Genomic DNA, 19,387 nt, shown 5'->3' with positions numbered 1-19,387 from the left:
CAATTCCATGATGCATATTAATGTTTCCTTCCATCTCGTAAAATTTGTGGTGGAGTGATAAGTATTCCTCCATCTTAAATCAGAGAATATAGATTCAAATATTGTGAATATATCTAGTCGCCTTTGATAGGAAATGGTTGTCCTCAAAGTGAACCTTCCAATGCGAGTTTGAATCAATCAGGTCTCAAAGCAAATCTTAGACGTATAGATTTTTAGATATTTTTGAACACTACAATTTAACTTGTAGCATTCATTTCTTTTTAGTTTTTTTACACAACTACCAACTTTGATACAACTTCAAACATCTGGTATTTGAATTAAGGTTTATCAAACTTAACTTCCGACACAATATCTGAAGTTATATAGGAGTGAAACTCAAACAAAAATGGTTCATGAACTTTCAAGCAAAAATGATTAAATACAATCACATATGCTAAAGTTCAGACAATGACTACATGTGCCTAAACTTCAAGTCATTTTAAATTTCAAACATTTTGTCTGAAACTTAAGCTTTATCAAGTTTAACTTCAGACACCACGTAATATTATTTTAAAATAAATAAATTTGTAAATTATTATGCACTATAAATATAATTTAAATGATAATCTCAAAATCGAATATTTGTGCACGTTGGCCATCTTAGACAAATTAGTGAGTCAATTGTCCTTGTGGGACAGGGCAACAGTATTAGCAGCCTCAAGTAAAATGGGCCCATTAATAGCCGTGTTGACCGGGTCGGTTTACCTAAGGACCACATCCAATATTAGAAAATAATCACTTCCTTTGTTCTATTTTTAGTATCCTAATAAAAATTAAAAGAAAATGTCTAGCCATACTTAAAAAGAAATAAATTACTAACGATTACAAAGTAGTCATTTTAAATTTTAAAAGATATCATCTGCAAGAATCTATTTCCAAGAACTTCACTTAAATGAGATACAAGAAGGAGTTTCAATTTTTGGTTTAATGGAAAAAGATTATCGATGTTTATTCTTTTTTTTATAATATTGTAAAGCGATACAATGATTTAGAAAAGTATATATATCCGGATTGATCCATATGAATAACCGGAGTCTAATTTCTTTAGTAGCCTATGTCAATGAAAGATTATCAATTTATTTGCGTACCTTTTACTTCCATGTTTCATCTTTATACTACAACCATTTGTAAACCTAGTTTTCCTTTTGATGTGGATTGACAATTAGTTAGTTCAAATAAAAGTGAGACAAGAAGTCACGTTTAGTGACGTCGCTACAATATTTAATAGATAAAAGTACATTTTTTGATGTGAATTTTAATAAATTGTAATTTCAAATCAATAAACTTTTTTATAAAAAGTAAAAGCGTCATTACGATTTTTGGACTTTTGGGTTTTGAATGCGGACTTAATTTTCAAGCTCAATCGTGCCAATATCTTAAAGTCTTGGAGATAATAATTTATGATTAGTGGTATGATTAGACTTTTTTTAAGTCTCGAATTAGTAATATGTCTCAGATTAGTGTTGAATTTATTGTACTGGACGGGAGATTCAAAGGGAGAAATTATTTAATTATAGTAAAATATTGATGCAAAATTACAGATTAAAACAATTATTGTTAAATCAGATAATGACAATTGGTATTATGGGCCCAAATAACCGTGTTGTAGTTTATTGTTGCTTCTGTACTTACAAAACAGTTTCATTAAGTTACGTGAACAATATTTATACTGTCATTTGTCATTGAATATAAAGTAAATTACTTACATTATTAATATTAATATAATAAGTCTTCGTAGTACAAGGAGATCTACCTAACACTGTTCTTTCACATTATATAACTTTTACATTATTGATGAAAATTTAATTTCAACGTTGTAATTTCCTCTCCCATTTTTGCCCCGCACCCCTCACCCCATGAGAACCTTCTTTAATTTCTGATTTTTTTTCAACTTTATACTACAACTGGCTTGTTTACTTGTTTTTCTTCTGGTGGACTAGACTCCATTATGCTCAAGTCTTGGAGGTCATATTGTGCTCATAGACTAGGTCTGAACTCAATTATGCTAAAGTTGATGATATGATGCCTTTTAACTCTCATGAAATGTGATCGGATAAAATAAGTGGAGCAGGGAGTTATTCGAGAGCGACAAAATATCTAGATGAATTGTAATTTAATTTAACTTGTTGCGATTGGATAGTAGGTTTAGAGACTTTATTATAATGTTGATTTTTAGGTAAGATGTACTAATCTTGTTCCTTACACCATGAAGCAACATATATATATATATAACAAAAGAAAGTATAATTAAAATGGATTAGTCCAAAAACATTCTTAAGAAATTTAACAGAATGGTCATTATCAGACTTTGGTAACCAACTCGGTTGCATTAATTATGTTAATTGTTAAGATAAAATAAATATTCTTTCGATAACATTTATTTATTTAAAAATTATATTTTTTGTGGTGCTGACACGTAAGCGTTTTTTCTTCTCCTATTATATATAGATAGATTTAAAGTACGTTTATTAAACAAAACAAGAAGGGCTTAACATATTCTTATAGGAGTAGTTCTTGTTTTTAATATCTTTCACCCTTTATTTTATTTTTATTTTTCTTGTCATATATATATATATATTGTTTCTTTACATTATTTTCCTTATTAGCTGTTGTTATATGTTTTTTAATATTTTCTTCTTTATATTTAAATTTGTTATATTTGAGCGGAAAATCTTCAGAAAAAAACTTCTTTTACTCTATGAAGTACTAGTTTGATCTATGTATTCTTTACCTTTCTCAGACACCATTTTTGATATTTTACTTTATTTATAGTTTTTGTAATTACACAAAATATATAACTGGAAAAAAAAATTGGGAGGGTTAAATTTGTCATTTAACATAGTACTCCAGTAGCATAATAACATCACTCAAAACTTCAACTTCTTCAAGCAGAATGTAAAATCAGTTTGAAGTCCCCAAACATGGCGGTGACGGACTTTTTCGTCGGCGAAATCACCACCGAACTCATAAAAAACCTTCTGCTAATAGTTAAAAAATCCACCTTATGCCGTTCAAGCGCCGAGAATCTCATCGACAGCATCAATGGTCTCCTTCCAATCATCCAAGAAATCAAACAAACCGGTGTTGAACTTCCACAGATACGTCAAACTCAGATCGACGATTTCTCCAAACTTCTCCGAGATGGTTACGAACTCGCCGGAAAAGTTATCCACTCCGGCCGTTGGAACATGTACAGGTGTCACCTTCTCATTCGACTCTAATTACAGTGAATTGAACCTCTTCCTGCTCTAATTAGGGTTATTGAATTGTGCGAATCTGTTAGAAATTACTTAATTTATATTATGCCTTGATACAGGAACCTACAGTTGGCTAGGAAAATGGAGAGGCTGGAGAAAAGAGTAGCGAGGTTCATGCAAGTTACAATGCAAGCTCATGTACTAGCGGATGTTCATCATGTTAGGTTTAGTATGGAGCAGAGATTTGACGTGCTTGAGCATAGGCTTAAAGCTATAAAAATCGGAGTTGACGATAGTAGTGGTGGTGGTGGTGGAGGAGGAGGGTGTTTAGGGGAAGCTGTGAAAAGAATGGAAGAAGATGAGAAATGGTTTGAGCATAGTTTTGTAAATTTAGGTGCTGGGATTGAATTGGGGAAGAGGAAAGTGAAGGAGATGCTGATGGGTGAACAGGATAGAGGTGTGTTTGAGATTTGTGGAATTGGAGGTAGTGGCAAAACTACCTTGGCTAAAGAGATTTGTAAAGATGATCAAGTTAAAAGTAAGTAATTAATCCCAGAAAAGTTTCTCATGTAGAGTACTTTAGCTTTTTGCGGGGTTGATTTCTCGAAAGGTTAATCAACTAATAGTTATTATCTATCACTTTTCGTTCTTGATTCTGATGCAAAGAAAGTGGCTTTATTAGATATTAACTATTAGTTGAGTGGACATCCGTGAAATCAACTCATGTTTTGCGTTGCTGATGATCGAGTTATTAGAAGTTAATAATCACACAAAAGTTTCTCATTTCATTTTGTTTTTACTCTTCTGTTGCGGATGAACAGTGGATAAAAGTTGAAAACTCTATTGGCTATTATCTCTGTTTTATCAGTTGAATTCTAATAGAGATCAATTTTGCATGTAAAGGACTCATCAAAAGTTTTGATTGGAATACAGTTTAAATTGGTCTTAAAAACCTTTTCTTTAAATAATGGTATGGTGTCTGGGCCATGTTGTTCCAGGTTATTTCAAGGACAAGATTTTCTTTTTCACTGTTTCTCAATCTCCAAACGTGGAGCAATTAAGGAAAATGATTTGGGAAAAGATATCAGGGTGCAATCTCCATGGCTATGGATATGGGGAGATGTTACCCCAGTGGAACCTACAGTACCAATGGAATACGAAATCTGCATCCCCAGTACTCTTGATTCTTGATGATGTGTGGTCTGCATCTGTGCTAGAGCCACTAATTTTCAAGATCCCCGGCTGCAAGATCCTAGTTGTATCGCGTATCAAGTTTCCTCCATCAATCATCGACTGTATTTATGATTTAGAGTTGTTAAGGGAAGATGAAGCTATGTCCTTATTATGCCATTTTGCATTTGGACACAATTCCTTTCCGCGTGGTTTCAGCCAAAAGCTTGTCAAAGAGGTATTAGTGTATGTTTTTGGCAGCATATTAGTTTTTCTTTGCAAAAACTTCTTGTTATACTTGAGTTAAGCTAACTAAAGCTGCTTGGACTTTTTAGATTGTGGATGAATGTGAAGGGCTTCCTTTGGCTCTTAAGGTCATTGGATCTTCATTAAAGGGAAAACCTGAGATGTTCTGGATAAGTGCAAAAAACAGATTATCACGATGCCAACCTGTCTGCGAGTCTCATGAACTGCAGTTGCTTGAGCGAATGAAATTGAGTATTGACTGTTTGCCTGAGAAGGTGAGAGAGTGTTTCCTGGACTTGGGTGCTTTCCCAGAAGACAAAAGGATTCCTCTTGATGTTCTAATTAACATGTGGGTGGAGCTACATGATATTGATGAGGAGGAGGCTTTTCACATTCTTGTTGAACTTTCAGACAAAAATCTCCTAAATCTAGTCAAAGATGCACGGTAAGCGGTGGACTCAAATCTCCTCAAACAATCTTTTAATTTTTGTTAGAAGGTGATTGTTTATGGAAAAAATCAATATGTTGATAGTCTTCAATGTGGTCTTCATGTGGCAGAGCTGGAGACATGTATACAAGTTACTATGAGATATCGGTGTTTCAGCATGATGTATTACGAGACCTAGCAATTCAGATGAGCAACCGTGATGATATAAATCAGAGAAAGCGATTGGTTATGCCACGAAGAGACGTAAGCTTTCCAAGAGAATGGGAAAGAAATGTGGACGAACCTTTCCATGCACGAGTTATCTCTGTGCATACAGGTATTTTAGATCCTTGGTTACTGCTGATTGCTTAATAATGAAAAGTTTATCATGTGATATAAACAGAAATATTTCTCTTTAATGCAGATGAAATGAGAGAAATGGACTGGTTCAGAATGGATTGCCCAAAAGCTGAAGTACTGATTCTCAATTTTGCCTCATCTGAGTACTTCTTGCCTCCTTTCCTGGAGAATATGCCAAAGCTAAGGGCATTGATAATCATAAACTATAGTGCTGGCAATGCAGTTCTTCATAACATGTCTGTATTCAGTCATTTAACCAACTTGAGAAGCCTTTGGTTCGAGAAGATATCCATCACTCACTTATCTGACTCCACAAATCCTCTCAATAACTTGCGGAAGATATCTCTAGTGCTTTGTGACATGAAAAACAGCTTAGATGAGTCAGATGTGGACCTCCCTGGTTTGTTCCCACAGCTTTCTGAGTTCACAATGGATCATTGCATCAACTTCAATAAGCTGCCATCAAGTATTTGCCGGTTGCATAAGCTCAACAGCCTTAGTATCACTAATTGTGATAGTCTTTATGAACTTCCATCTGATTTAGGTGAATTACAAACTCTACAAGTTTTAAGGATATATGCCTGTCCACATCTGAAAAGGCTTCCCCCTGGAATTGGTCATCTGGTGAAGCTGAAGTATCTTGACATTTCACAATGTGTTGGTTTGAGATGTCTCCCTGAAGCAATTGGTTGCTGTAGAAACTTGGAGAAGATTGATATGAGGGAGTGCCCTCAAATTGACAGTTTGCCAAGCGCTCTATCCTTTCTTGAATCATTACGTTGTGTTATTTGTGACGATGAAGTTTTTTGTCAATGGAAAGATGTTGAGAAGGCTGTACCAGGTCTCTGTGTACAGGTTGCCGAGGAGTGCTATACTCTTGACTGGCTATCTCAGTAATCAAGTTTTCAATTCCCTTATCTTGGGTTTCTTTCGTGTAAATGTAGTAAGGCTCAGTCAATTTTCCAGTTCTGTATTTTCCCCTTTACATGGGGTTCATTGCATCTCTTGTAAATAATATATAGCAATATGTAAATATGTAGATGGACTACATCTCAATAGCTGATCTTTCCTTTTACTTTAAAACCATAATGCTGGAAGCAAAATTACCACAGGTAATCCAAGACTAAGGCGAGTTATCTGCTATAACATGTTTATGTTGATAGTGTAAATCCGGTGAGATATACATTCTAGTACGCCCGCTCTCAATTCAAGACTTGCAACGTTTAAATTCTGAATCCATCGTGGCAGTTTGGTCCAAATTTTACATTTATAGTAAGAAATTCAACGAGAAGTAACGTGGTTCAAAATTTAAGAAGTTAAAATCTTGGAGTCCTTTTTTCATCATGAAGCAGAAAATGATAGTTGAAGTAAACGTGTGGACCCTGCTACGGTGCTAATAAGTTATCATGATCACTGAAACTATGAAAGTAAAGACACTATTTAATGAGGTTCATGGAACCAAAAAGATTCAGTAAATCAAATGTGGGGACCTTTTGCTAGTTTTTTCTTGAGATGATTGGGAAAGAAGTGAGGTTTGTTCAAAGAATTTGATAAATTTTCCACCAAAATTTGGTAGTGTTCACATCCAACATATTGCTTTCAACGAATTTTTTGACCCATAGACATTGAGCACAAATGTCATTTTAGTTAACCACTCTTGTGTGACTTCATTTTCATAAGGTAAGTTGGCAAAGGAACCACATTCTCATAAGATTTAATTCGATCTTCATAGAGTTTTCGAGATATTCTTTAAAACAGTTTTGTAATAGCATTTATAACCTTTTCCGGTTTTAATAGACAACCTAACAGGTATATGTTTATATGAATTAGCTTATGGTCTCCCCCAGCAATAACATATTCATGGTTAATATTCCAGCTGTCTAAAAACTTTGCTTAATAACATGAGAAATATAAACTTAAATTCTACTGGTTATGCATCATCAAAACCTGCAGGCCTTAAATGTTTGATGTTCACAAATTTCTTGTCACAATTGAAAAGTAAATAAAAACAATGGACTAAAGTTGTGAGCTAAAAATAAATTTTGTCATACAGATTTGATACAGTCATATACATGGATGTATAAGTTATCACAGAAATCTACTTGGGATGTACTCATTAATTCTAAGAGGGTAACTATAAAACTCCTCATTTCTGCTATCTCCTTTCCTCCTCTGGAAGGGAACCAACCACGGAACACCTCTATCGTCGTACGAGTGTCTTGCTTCGAGTGTGTTGTCTACTACTGTCCCGACAATCGTTGCAACAGTAGGAGGTGAAGAGAATATTGTGTTCAATATGTCATTAAACTGCAAAAAACATTGGACTAGTTTTAAGTTTTAGATTGTCAATGATGGTGTAAAAGAAATGCCTACATGAACTAGTCGCTTATAAGGTAATTGCAAGTACAACTCATTATCCTAAAATCTACTGTCAAATGCATATCACAAAATTATAACGAGGGATCATGTGAAGTAATGGTTCTTACCCATCCAGCTGGAGTTCTAACAGGTCCATGACCAGTGATATCTGTGTTCATCACGAAGTATTGAGGTATAGATAGACCGAGGAATAGAGAGATTCCGAGCACATATATATTCCGCATGGAGTTTTTGTTCGCAAATTGGATGAAGGAAATACCAATAGCAGCTGCAGAAAATACTTCCATTCTTTAGTTATTGTTAATTAGATGACAAGAAGATCAACAAGCTGCTAAGGGAGAAGTCACTTACCTACCATACCGTATAAGATGCAGTAGATAGCTGCAAATATGGGCAAAGGAATTTGAGCAAAGAATGCTCCAAATTTTCCTGAATAATAACAACTTGCGTTAATCATTACTAGTCGTAAAACATAATCTGAGATGAAGAAAGCAAGGGACAGGGTGGCGGAGAGAAGGAGGGAGAGTTTATGTCGAACCAAATATGGAGAAGAAGATCATGAAAGCAGTAGAAATCTGAACAACTCTTCTACTCCCGACACGAGTTAGTCCCAGAAGGCCGACATTTTCACTGCAGTTTTGTATCATCCGTAAATTAGGAATGAAGCACCACAATATTAAAACTTAAGTGGCTTTAGGCTGTAGCCTACACCTGAGTTCCCCGATGTTATGTAGTGTAAAAGACTTGGAACAAGATAAACTAAATCTAACTGAAAAGCATGCCATTGATACTATTTATCAACCAAATTGATCAAAACCCTTACACAGATGCAGTAGTACCAACCACAGCACCAAAGAACCCGTCAAAGAGCTGTCCTATACCCTGGATAAGAAGCAAACCACAACTGAACGACTTTCTAATGAAGAAGAGTTAATCGGAGGGTTAAATTAGTAGAAAAATTGTGCTCAAGTGAAGGCATTGCTGAATCACTTGGTGGATGTCACACCTGTAAGCCAATGCTTCTACTCACAACATGCGCCGGAGGGGGTGTCGCCCCTGAAAGCCTTGATGCAGCATAAAAAGTTGCTGTTGACTGCAAATAAATATTAGAGGTAAATTTGAAAGAGATCATAACATCAACAACTGCTTAAGTGGATGCCACAAACAATTCGGATTCGGATCGATGCAAGATCAAGAAGAATATACATAGAAGACTTAAAGGTGAACAAAATAGCTAGAGGGAACGACAACTAAGTGATTATAGCAGAAAACAATCCTCGGGTATGGTTCTCTTCTAAAGCCGTAATTTGTTAGTGGAACCAATTACTAAAACTCGTGTTACTAAAAGCAAATTTAATTCAAAGGGGAAGGAACAACATTTAAAATGAGAAGCGAACCTCTGCTGATGATACAAGTGCAGCACCCATCATTCCGAAGACATGGCTAGCTCTGAATATGGGAGTCCCCCACTGGAAAGGGTAAGGAACTTTGATCCTACACGCAGCAAAACATACATGTCAGAAGAAGAAAGAAAGCTGAAGACATTGTCATTATTTAATCCAGCTGAGTACCATGGAGCCGATGACAAGAGGAACGAATGGTCAATTCGGCAGCTCATCTTAGTTTGCTCCTTCACATGGTTGTAAGCACCGGCAACAGTAAGAATAGCAGCAAAAGCCCAGATAAGCCCAATGCAGAGGAGCAAAGCAAACCTTTCAAGTATGGATTGGGCAACTGGATGTACACGTTGCATATACTGCAGATGACTTGACCAACATTACAATCTTCCAGTAAAGCGAAAGAAAATAAAAAATACAGTCGATGAAATATATTACCTGCTGGGAAATGACAAGTAGAATTAACATGGGAAGGCCAATCTCTATACAATCAGCCACCTGATCAAATTATAGGATCATAAAGAAAACTGGATGAGGTTTATGCAACTCTTCGAGTAATGAAACTTTTAGATATTTGGGATATAATACCTGAGGAAAGGCCCTAGCAGACAAACCAAGACCTACAACACAGACAAGTGGTGTAATGACAACAGGACTGAAAAACCTGCAGACATGAAGAAGGATGGCATGTCATACCTCCAACAGGAGAAGTAATAAAACGATGAAACATAATGGGAAGGCAATGGAAAGACAGAAAGACAATTCCAAAGATCAAAACCAAAACTAATGGTCCTTTTAATAAGTATTCAGAAGCAGAAAACACAACTTACCTCGTAAGTTTTCCCCAAACTTGGCCATATCCAAGTATTATGTTGATAATGGAAGACACTATGAGTGACCCTTGAATAGCTCTCATAGTGTGCTCGAATCTCTACAAACAACAATATGAGGGTAATGCATTAGAGATATCATCAGTAATTACCCCCGGTCATGAGCATTGACAACATACTTCACAGTTCACATTAACAACACAAACCCCCAAACTTTGAGGTAAAACACAGAGGAAGTAAAGCCAGAATCTGAAACCATGGTGCTTAATCATTATGGGCATGGTGAATGTGAGAAGTAGATTAAAGTAATTTTTCTGTTTCTTCACGAGAGAAGTAGATCCATGGAAGCAGCATGCTTCGACTGTAAGATTCATGCACTCTATGTAATTCCAAGAACACGCACTAAAGGCCTTCTAGGACACCATGTCTTTTTTTATTCTTCAAGCTGTGGCTTTGACTTATCCTAATTCTTAAACAAGATTAAAATTTCATCATCATTTCTGCGTATAATCTTGTCTTCCACTATGATACCTATCAGTTTTTTTTTGTACGGGAGAACATCTTGTCATCGAATATCATCTATAAACAAAGAATTTATCTCGGAACAAGCTACTTACCCAACAAAAAGTAGTCATCTGGTAGCTCCGTCATGTAAAACATTAAGCTTATCCCCCAAATAGGGCTTGCTTATCTTAAATTGATACGACTATGATTTCATCAGCAGTTTCGTATATGAGAATATCTTGTCTTCTATTGTACTTCTGCTTTCCACTAATCTCACTTTTGAACAAGTGAAGGAAAACTATATTTTTCAGATTAGATTTCCCACTGAGATCAAGAAATTCAAAGAAATGAAAGTTTTGCCTTATCAGCGGACTGCTTTAGATATCCACTTTTTATTTAAACCTATGATTCTAGCCGACTTACATTGGATCTTATCAGTATAATTTAAGAAAGCAAAAATAAAATCCACCATACAATATCAAAGAATTAATATTAGAGTAATAAAGGTAAGGTGATGTATGATTTAACTGAATTTATGATCTTAGAAAAATTAGAACAAGACCAGACAAGAGTTCATGAACATAATTCTTGAACCTGCCTATAAACAATCTAACTCTTTGTTGACAACTGTCTATGAGTTCAACAACATAAGCCTTGGCCAGACGGGCAACACATATTGGCTAGTACTGTCCGCCAACAGTGCAAGGTATTTGATTCTCTATCAAGATCGTAGAAGCTCTGCTACTAATTTGACGAAAGATAATTTATTCATAAACTCAATACATTTCTTTGACTTCTCTACCATTCTCCACTACTCTCTGCATTATGAAAATAACTAGCAATATCCCTATTTAAAATAATAAAAAACCTACTATATAATTCTGACTACAAATCCTATTTAGACATGAAATGAATAAACTAATAATATCAAGTCCGAAACAAATTTGGTTTACTACAACTTCAAATTATTCTTCAACCGTGTCTAATCACTGAAATAGGGGGATGGACCTACTAAGGGTGTGATAAAAGAAAAATGATAGGTCTCCATAAAATACATTATACAAGTAATAGAGATAATACCTAAATAATAAATTTTATTACCTGATGCTCACTCCTGAAAGTACTGTCAGAGAGATCGTTAATGACCGACAGAGCTGATATGATGTAAGCAAATGACGGACCCATCACAGTGGGAAGTCTTGTACCAAAAAGCGTTTGCAGAAGAGTATTCACTCCTGAAGTGAAAAGCAAAGACTGGATAACTCGAGCTTTGTCACCCTGCTCATAAAGATAAAGAGCTCACGATGTCAATTACATCGAAAAGGTATCTCCAATACAAACAAGGGAAGTGCTAGAGATATACCGGACCCCCACCCATCTGAGGTACCAGCACGGTGGCAATCATTACTGTAGTTCCAAGCATAACTATGTAGTGTTGGAAAGCCAGCAAAACAGTTTGTGCTGCAAAATGTAGAATCATGCAACTGATTAGAGAAAAAGGCCAATAATATAATCAGGTTTCAGAATCTGCAACTCATTTACAGGTGGTGGAAACTTCAAATTGTAAAATCATTCTTTGGGAGGATAAGTTAGATCATGAAATTGCTATGGCCACAGTTTTCTGAAATTCTTTTATTTCTTTATTTGATAACAAGTAAAAATTCCAATTTACAGGAACAAGGCAAATATAATCAGAAGCGATTGCTCCAAGAGGGCCATATGCGGCATAAACACAGAAGTGCAAACCAGATCTTATTGCTCGATAGGAAACATTTGTTCTATCAAAAGTATATTCCTACGGATGGTAAAATACAAGAATTGTCCTTTAGCTGAAGCAGGTGATGTTGAGGGAAATCTAGCAATGGTTAAGAGGATCTTTTGTCATTATCAGAATTCAGTCACTTCATGGAAAGACTGCAACTCCTTTCGGTTGGGAAATTATTTATTGTATGAATGCAAATTTCACATTTATGGAAAGCCTTCCATGATACATTTCATACATCTGCATCTTAAGCAAGAAGATTGCCACCACTCAACTCCCCATAAACAGTTCGATTCTTAAATCTTCAGATGATATACAGCTTCCCCAAGAGAAAAAGAGAACATGTTTCAACTAGATACCAGAAACAAAAACATTTTACTCGGCGGTCGGAGCAATCTCAACTCCAAACATTGGAGGAATGGGGAGCTTTGTAAAATCACCATGCCTACTATGATTCCGATTCCTTCACCTGACGATTGTCATAAAAGCATAAGCACCAACTGACTCACATGAAGAAGTGATCATTACATGTTTTGGACGATTCAGAAGCTATAATGAATTTAAAGTCGATAACGTCTGCAGAGACTTTCCCTTTTCCTCATTATCCTTGAACCCCACTACCCTTGGAAGCGATTAAGCTCATTAAGATGGCCTACGTCATTTGAGAAAATGCCTCCCTCATCATCTCCTCTTTTTGGAAGGTAGCGGCCCTTTCGTCTATCTAATCTTTGGCTCATCTGAATAGCTTTAAATTTATTTGTACATATATTATTCACCGTGCCACATTAAATATTTGCAACCAAAATGCATCAGAAAGTGTAGATCCATACCCATGCAACGTCACATTCCATGCAAAAGAAGAAAACCTCTGACAGGCTTATCTAATTCTACTGGCGCACATGAAAGGGACTCTCTTCACTGAATTCATAGCTCACATTAATAATTGATGAGCAAAATGAGTAAACTAAGTAATGTCATCGGAGCTTGGCAAGCGATGTCAATATAGGTTCACAGTCTGGGGATTAGCTCAAGTTGGCAACATTATTGGGGTATTTTGATCAATCCCATTTCCATTGCTGTCCTGCTCGAGGAAACCTCCAAGTTATCAATTCTCCCCGTTGGAAGGGAGACATAACTCTTCAGTAATTCACTATTCTGACAGTTAATCTTACTATAACCGGAACAATTCAACCTCTCTTGTTTTCGTGATTCTCTCACAATAAGAGCAAAGAGAGCTAGATTGTATAGAGAATTAGAATCGAATAATTTGTACCAAAGAAAAGAATACAAAAAGGACCTCAGCAAAGAAGCTTTACTTTCTCAAAGATAACAACAGCACACAAGTTCCAACAGTCAGAAACTAAAACATAGATATATTTAAAAAAAGAGACCATAGAAAGGTTGAACCTTTTACAAGTTGATTCTTGTTCAGCAAAAAGGTTTTCAGTAGGAATACTTTTAGATTTTAAAATTCACTCAAACCATGAAAATGAAAACACAAACTTCACAAAAAGGAAGGTGTCAATTTTTCATCTTTATATTTACAAGTAGATTCTTGTTCAGCAAAATTCTTACTTTTAGATTTTACAATTCTCCCTAACCAAGAAAATAAAAACACAAACTTTACAACAAAAACATCAATTTCAATCCCAATACTTTAAGATTATAAAATTCAACCAAACCCAAGAATGAAAAAGACACAAACTTTAACAAAACAAAGTGTCAATTTTTCCTCTTTATCTTTTCAGTAAGGCATATAAATAGCTAAAATTAAAGAAATGAAAAAGAATACTAACGCCAAGAAGGATTTGAGTGTATGCAATAGTGAAGCTGAAGTAGTTGCTCTGCCGGAGGAAACATAGGTCCTCTGGCTGAACCAAGTGGCATTGCTGGTGGCGCCGCCGCCTGTTGCGGCGGTGGCTGGTGGTTGTGCTCATGATTATGTGTCTCCCCCATAATTCTCTCTCTCAAAAAAATCTAAAGAATGGGGCTAAAGGTGGAATCTTTAAACTTAGTTTCCAAGAATCAGCACCGACATGAAATCTGAGCTTAAAAATTGAGTCTTTTTTCCCTTTTCTTGAAATGACAAACATTAATTACAACAGTAAATGAAATTTAAATCCTCAAGATCAGATTTTGAGATTAATAAGTACTGAAACATGCAGATAATAGACACCCCATTTTTATTTTATTTTTAAATTATTATTTTTTAGTACTCTATAGTTATAATCTATTTTTATTTATTTCTGAGAAGGGATAATAAGAGGAGGGAAAAAAGATTACATTTTTAACGTAAACTGGTTAAGGTATTTGTTATTTTCGAGGAACATAACGCATAGCATGGGAAGGAAGGAGACATCCCGCGTGGGTTCCACGAATTTCGATGTCCTACTTTGTAAGTACACTTGATTCTTCAGTTATTTACGACATTGACACTTTTGTACTTTTTTAATGACGTAAATTATTAATTTTATTTTTAAATTATTAATAGTCTTAAAACACTTTTTTAGTTGACTAACTGAACTTAATTACACCTCTAATCTTGCGATCTGAGTGAAATACACCCCTATATTCTCGTCAAGTTTATGAGTGTTTTCAACACTTCTTTTAGTTTTTTATTAAGAATTTCATACTTCTATAAGAATTTGAAACCATTTGATATGTCATGTGGCAAATTAGGGGTGAATCTAAATTTAATTAATCAAGTAAAGAGTTATTTTAAGGCTGTCAATACAAGGAAAATAAAACTAATAATTCGCTTTAAGTTTAAGAGTGTTTCCAATACTTTTCTAATAAATATATTTAAGATTTAAAAATAATAAAATCTTATCTAATTAAAATGTGTAACTGATAATTTCATCATTATAGTTTAGAAGATATTTATGCGTGGTCTCTAAAATAATAGTTGATTTAAATAAGTTAAGGACAATAGGAGTTTAAGAATTTTAAAAGATATAAGAAGGATGAAAAGGGAAAAGGCTTTTATGGAAGAAAATAGACACACAATAAAAAACAAATCATTCACTTTTTTTTTTTTTTTTTTTTTTGAATATTCTAGTTTGAATTGAAATGATGATGGTGCAAGGACTAAAGAGAATATAGGGGAAATAATTAAAGGCAAGGAAAATGAGAAGAAAACAAATTAGGAGCTTATTTAAGTACTTTTTTTCCTGTAAAGTGTCTGCCATTAGCAAATAAAAACAGACACACCTTTGTCTAGTTATAACCTTATCTTTTCCTAATTACCCAAACTCTTCGATCAAATTCTCAAAACATATCTTAGCATTAATCAAATTAAATATTTGATGTGACACATGAAATGAACAATGAACTTAAATACACACTTGAATTATTATTGACAGTCATAAAAATATTTTTTTATTTGATTAAACTTAAATACACCGTCAATCTTACTATATGAGCATACATTCCTAAATTCTGGCCAAGTTTAGAAATATTTGATTATCTATTATTCATATAAGTAGTAAAATTCTGATATATTTCCATTGTGCATATTAGGGGTGTTCACGGGTTGGTTTGGATCGGTTATTGGTCAAAATCAAAATCAGACCAACTTAATCGGTTTTAAAATTATCAAAACCAAACCAAACCAAATATAATATAGATTTATCGGTTTGGTGGTTATCGGTTTCGGTTTGGTTTGGTTCGGTTATTCGGTTATTAACTATACACAAAAAAAAAAAAAAACAATTCATTCAAAAAGTGAAATAAATGACAACAATCCTTCAAAACAAAAAATAGTTGGAATGACTTAAATTACCGAACTTTCGATCACTAAATTTACTATCAATAAAGCTTTAAAATTCACTATATTGGCCTAGAAGGAAGAGACAATAACATTTCCAGTCTTACATAGAATTGTCATAGACACTCATATGCATGAAATCAATAAGATAAATGTTTTCACCTTGGGCATTCTTGCTTTCAATAACTAAAGTATAAAGAAATTTTAATGAAAACATATATAAGATCTTCAAAATTGTTTATAAAACAATATATTAAGTATGTATATTAATAAAATATATGTATATAATTTATCGGTTTGATTCGGTTATTTCTTCAGTTTTTTTGAATAAAACCATAACCAAACCAAATACTATTGGTTTTCAAAAATCTAAAACCAAACCAAACCAAACCCAAATAAAATTGGTTTTATTTTATCGATTTGGTTTGGTTTTTCGGTTTGGATCGGTTTTTATCCAAACCGTGAACATCCCTAATGCATATAATTTTCCAACATTATTCAGGGACGAAACTAATAATTTACGTTAAATTTAGAGTGTTTTCAGAACTTCTTTCCTATTAATTTCATGACAATGTTAGCAATGGTATTAACTGGTAAATTTGCAACAAAAATAGCTCCAAATTGGGTAAATAATACGGTTGAAACTTCACGCCAGCACGTGGTATTCGTATGGTGTGTGGGAACAACTGCGGCTAAATGTGTCCTTAGAATTCTTTGTACTTTGGATCTCACTTATTATATATTATTATTCACATTATTTGATCATATATTATACTTAGATATCGGAGCTCGTACTAGCACGGGTCCAATATATATCATTTTTTGTTTCAATTTATGTGACAAAGACAAAATTAATGAGTTAATCAAATTTTAGTATTAATTTAAAATAGTTTAAATTTTTAATTATTATTAACTATGGTAAAAAAAAATTATTGTCTTTTAACATTCTAAATTGCTAATTATTATTATATGATTTGTAATATCTTTTACGCAATTTTCAAATAATAAAGGTTATTTCTTCTTTCTCAATTTATGTGGTACTAATAAAATTTTGAGATTCAATCAATTTTTTTTTGTCTTTAAAATATTATATTGTTAATTACTGTAAATTATTGTACTTTCTAAGTAATTTTCAAATAATATATATTATTTCATTTGTCCAATTTATGTGTCACCGATAAAATTTAAAGAGTTAATCATATCTTTTACATTTTTTTTTATATCTTTTGAATATTTAAGTAAATAATTATTGTGATTTATAATATTTTATACAATTATTTTAAAAAAATTAAACAACAAACAAAACGAATTCATCATATGAAAATTACCAAAGCATCCTTCAATACATCAATAATGGGTCCCACTTTTTGTTTTAAAAAATATGCATACTGGGAGGATATTTTTGTCCAAAGTGAAAATAGAATAAGTATAAAGTATTAAAGTCTTTTAAAATTTTAAATTATTAATTCTTATTGTATGATTTGTAATACTTTTACGCCATTTTCAAATAATAGAGGTCATTCTTCTTTCTCAATTTATGTAGTACTAAAAAAATTTTGAGATTCAATCAATTTTTTTTGTCTTTGAAATATTTCTAGCTGTTAATTACTGCAATTTATAGTACTTTCTATGAAATTTTCATATAATATATATTATTTCATTTGTCCCAATTTATGTGTCACCGGTAAAATTTGAAGAGTCAATAAGATCTTTTATATATTTTTATATCTTTTAAATATTTAAGTAATTAATTATCGTGATTTATAATATTTTATATAATTATTTAGTATAGTAAAATAAATTTAAAAGAAACAAACAAAACGAATTCATCACAGGAAATTACCAAAGTATCCTTCAATACATCAATAATGGGTCCCACTTTTTGTATTTAAGAAATTGCACATTCGAAGGATATTTTTGTCCAAAGTGGAAATATTGTGTAAAAAATGTGTATTTATTGTGATTTTGAATGTTTTGTGGGGTAATAGGACGCACACAGAGTTAAGGTGTCTTTTTGAAAATCTGGAACAACTTCAAGTATCACTTAATGTTTTTTTCTCAAAATTTAATTTACTTTCGTAAACTATGTGTCAGATCAAAATGAGATTAACAAATTCAAAAGAAATGAGTAATAAATAGTTCATACAATGACATATTTATTATTTAAAAGAAGTACTCCTTTTGGTTGAAAGCTAACAAGATAGTTACAATGTAACTAAATACTATAAAAATCTTTGCATTGTAGCTTATTATATATAGAATATATTACTATACTATTACCCTTTTACCAACTTTTGCTATTTTTACTCAATTTGAGTTTCTACGTTTAGTTATAATTAATGAACTTGTTCGCGCTTCGCGCAAAGTGAATGGTCGTTTTATAAATTTATTATAATTAAAAAATTAAAAGAAGAATAAATAAATTGAAAGAAATAATGTCAGCCGTAAATTTTAATTAATTGAAGATAAAAAAAAATAAACTTTAAGTAAAGAAATAAAATAAAAGATAAAATTAAAAAAGAAAGAAATTTGTAAAATACTTATTCTCTCCTAATTTGATATCAATTACTATAAAGATCTTTTAGTAAGAGAAATGATCTAAAAATTCAAAAAGGCAAATAAAATTCTGTAATTTCTTTTTGCATTTTTTAAGAAGTTATAATAATAATAATAATAATAATAATAAAAAAGTGATTTAAGGAAATAATATAAATTACATTAATGATGAGATTAAGGAAAGAAGTAAAAGAAATCAATAACATTGATGATAATAGGAATTAAATATGGTCATTCTTGATATATTTTCTTACTTTTTCTAAAATAAATTAGTGTTTAGAAATTAAAAAAAGAACTTCAAAAAATAAAATAAAATTGAGGAATATTTTATTTTGGAAGAATAATTTTATTTAAGGGAAAATTTCGTAAATGTTGATAAAATTTAATTTAAAAAAATATAAAAATCTAATAGAAAATATAAAGAAAAAAAGTGATTTAAGGAAACAATATAAATAAAATTAATATTGATGAGATTAAGGGAAGGAAGTAAATTTTAATAGCATTGATGATGATAGGAATTAAATATTGTCATCTTTGATATTTTTTTTAAATTTTTTTTTAAAAACCAGTCTTTTGAAATTTTTAATAAAAAACTCCAACAAATAGAATAAAAATGTGAGGCATAATTTCTTTTGAAAGAATAACTTTATTTCTGAGAAATCATTTTAATAAAAATATAAGTTAAAAGAAGAAAGAAATTAGTAAAATAAATAAGTTGAAAGAAATAATGTCAGCAGTAAATTTTAATTAATTG

General features: G+C 32.6%; 2 protein-coding genes across 2 annotated transcripts; one reads left to right on the top strand and one right to left on the bottom strand.

Annotated features, from left to right (window-relative positions):
- The first annotated feature begins 2,866 nt into the window (after positions 1–2,866).
- LOC125854440 (probable disease resistance protein At4g33300) lies at positions 2,867–6,495 on the top strand. The gene is made up of 6 exons (XM_049533986.1): positions 2,867–3,235; positions 3,356–3,774; positions 4,235–4,644; positions 4,742–5,097; positions 5,211–5,416; positions 5,504–6,495. Exons 1-6 carry the CDS (start codon positions 2,961–2,963, stop codon positions 6,334–6,336), a joined length of 2,499 nt encoding a protein of 832 aa, XP_049389943.1. The 5' UTR covers positions 2,867–2,960; the 3' UTR covers positions 6,337–6,495.
- Positions 6,496–7,461: 966 nt separating this feature from the next.
- LOC125855368 (nucleobase-ascorbate transporter 3) lies at positions 7,462–14,632 on the bottom strand. Its single transcript, XM_049535088.1, has 14 exons — positions 14,108–14,632; positions 11,913–12,010; positions 11,651–11,827; positions 10,046–10,146; positions 9,804–9,879; positions 9,654–9,713; positions 9,390–9,574; positions 9,216–9,312; positions 8,825–8,911; positions 8,642–8,700; positions 8,357–8,448; positions 8,170–8,247; positions 7,926–8,086; positions 7,462–7,746 (listed from the first exon to the last, which is right to left on the bottom strand). The coding sequence occupies exons 1-14, from the start codon at positions 14,265–14,267 to the stop codon at positions 7,528–7,530; spliced, it is 1,650 nt and encodes a 549-aa protein (XP_049391045.1). The 5' UTR covers positions 14,268–14,632; the 3' UTR covers positions 7,462–7,527.
- Positions 14,633–19,387: the final 4,755 nt, after the last annotated feature.

This window comes from Solanum stenotomum, chromosome 2, assembly GCF_019186545.1.
Source record: "Solanum stenotomum isolate F172 chromosome 2, ASM1918654v1, whole genome shotgun sequence".
Lineage (NCBI taxonomy): Eukaryota > Viridiplantae > Streptophyta > Magnoliopsida > Solanales > Solanaceae > Solanum > Solanum stenotomum.
The sequence above is the reverse complement of the archived record's forward strand: the minus strand, read 5'-3'. Positions and strand labels throughout refer to the sequence as shown.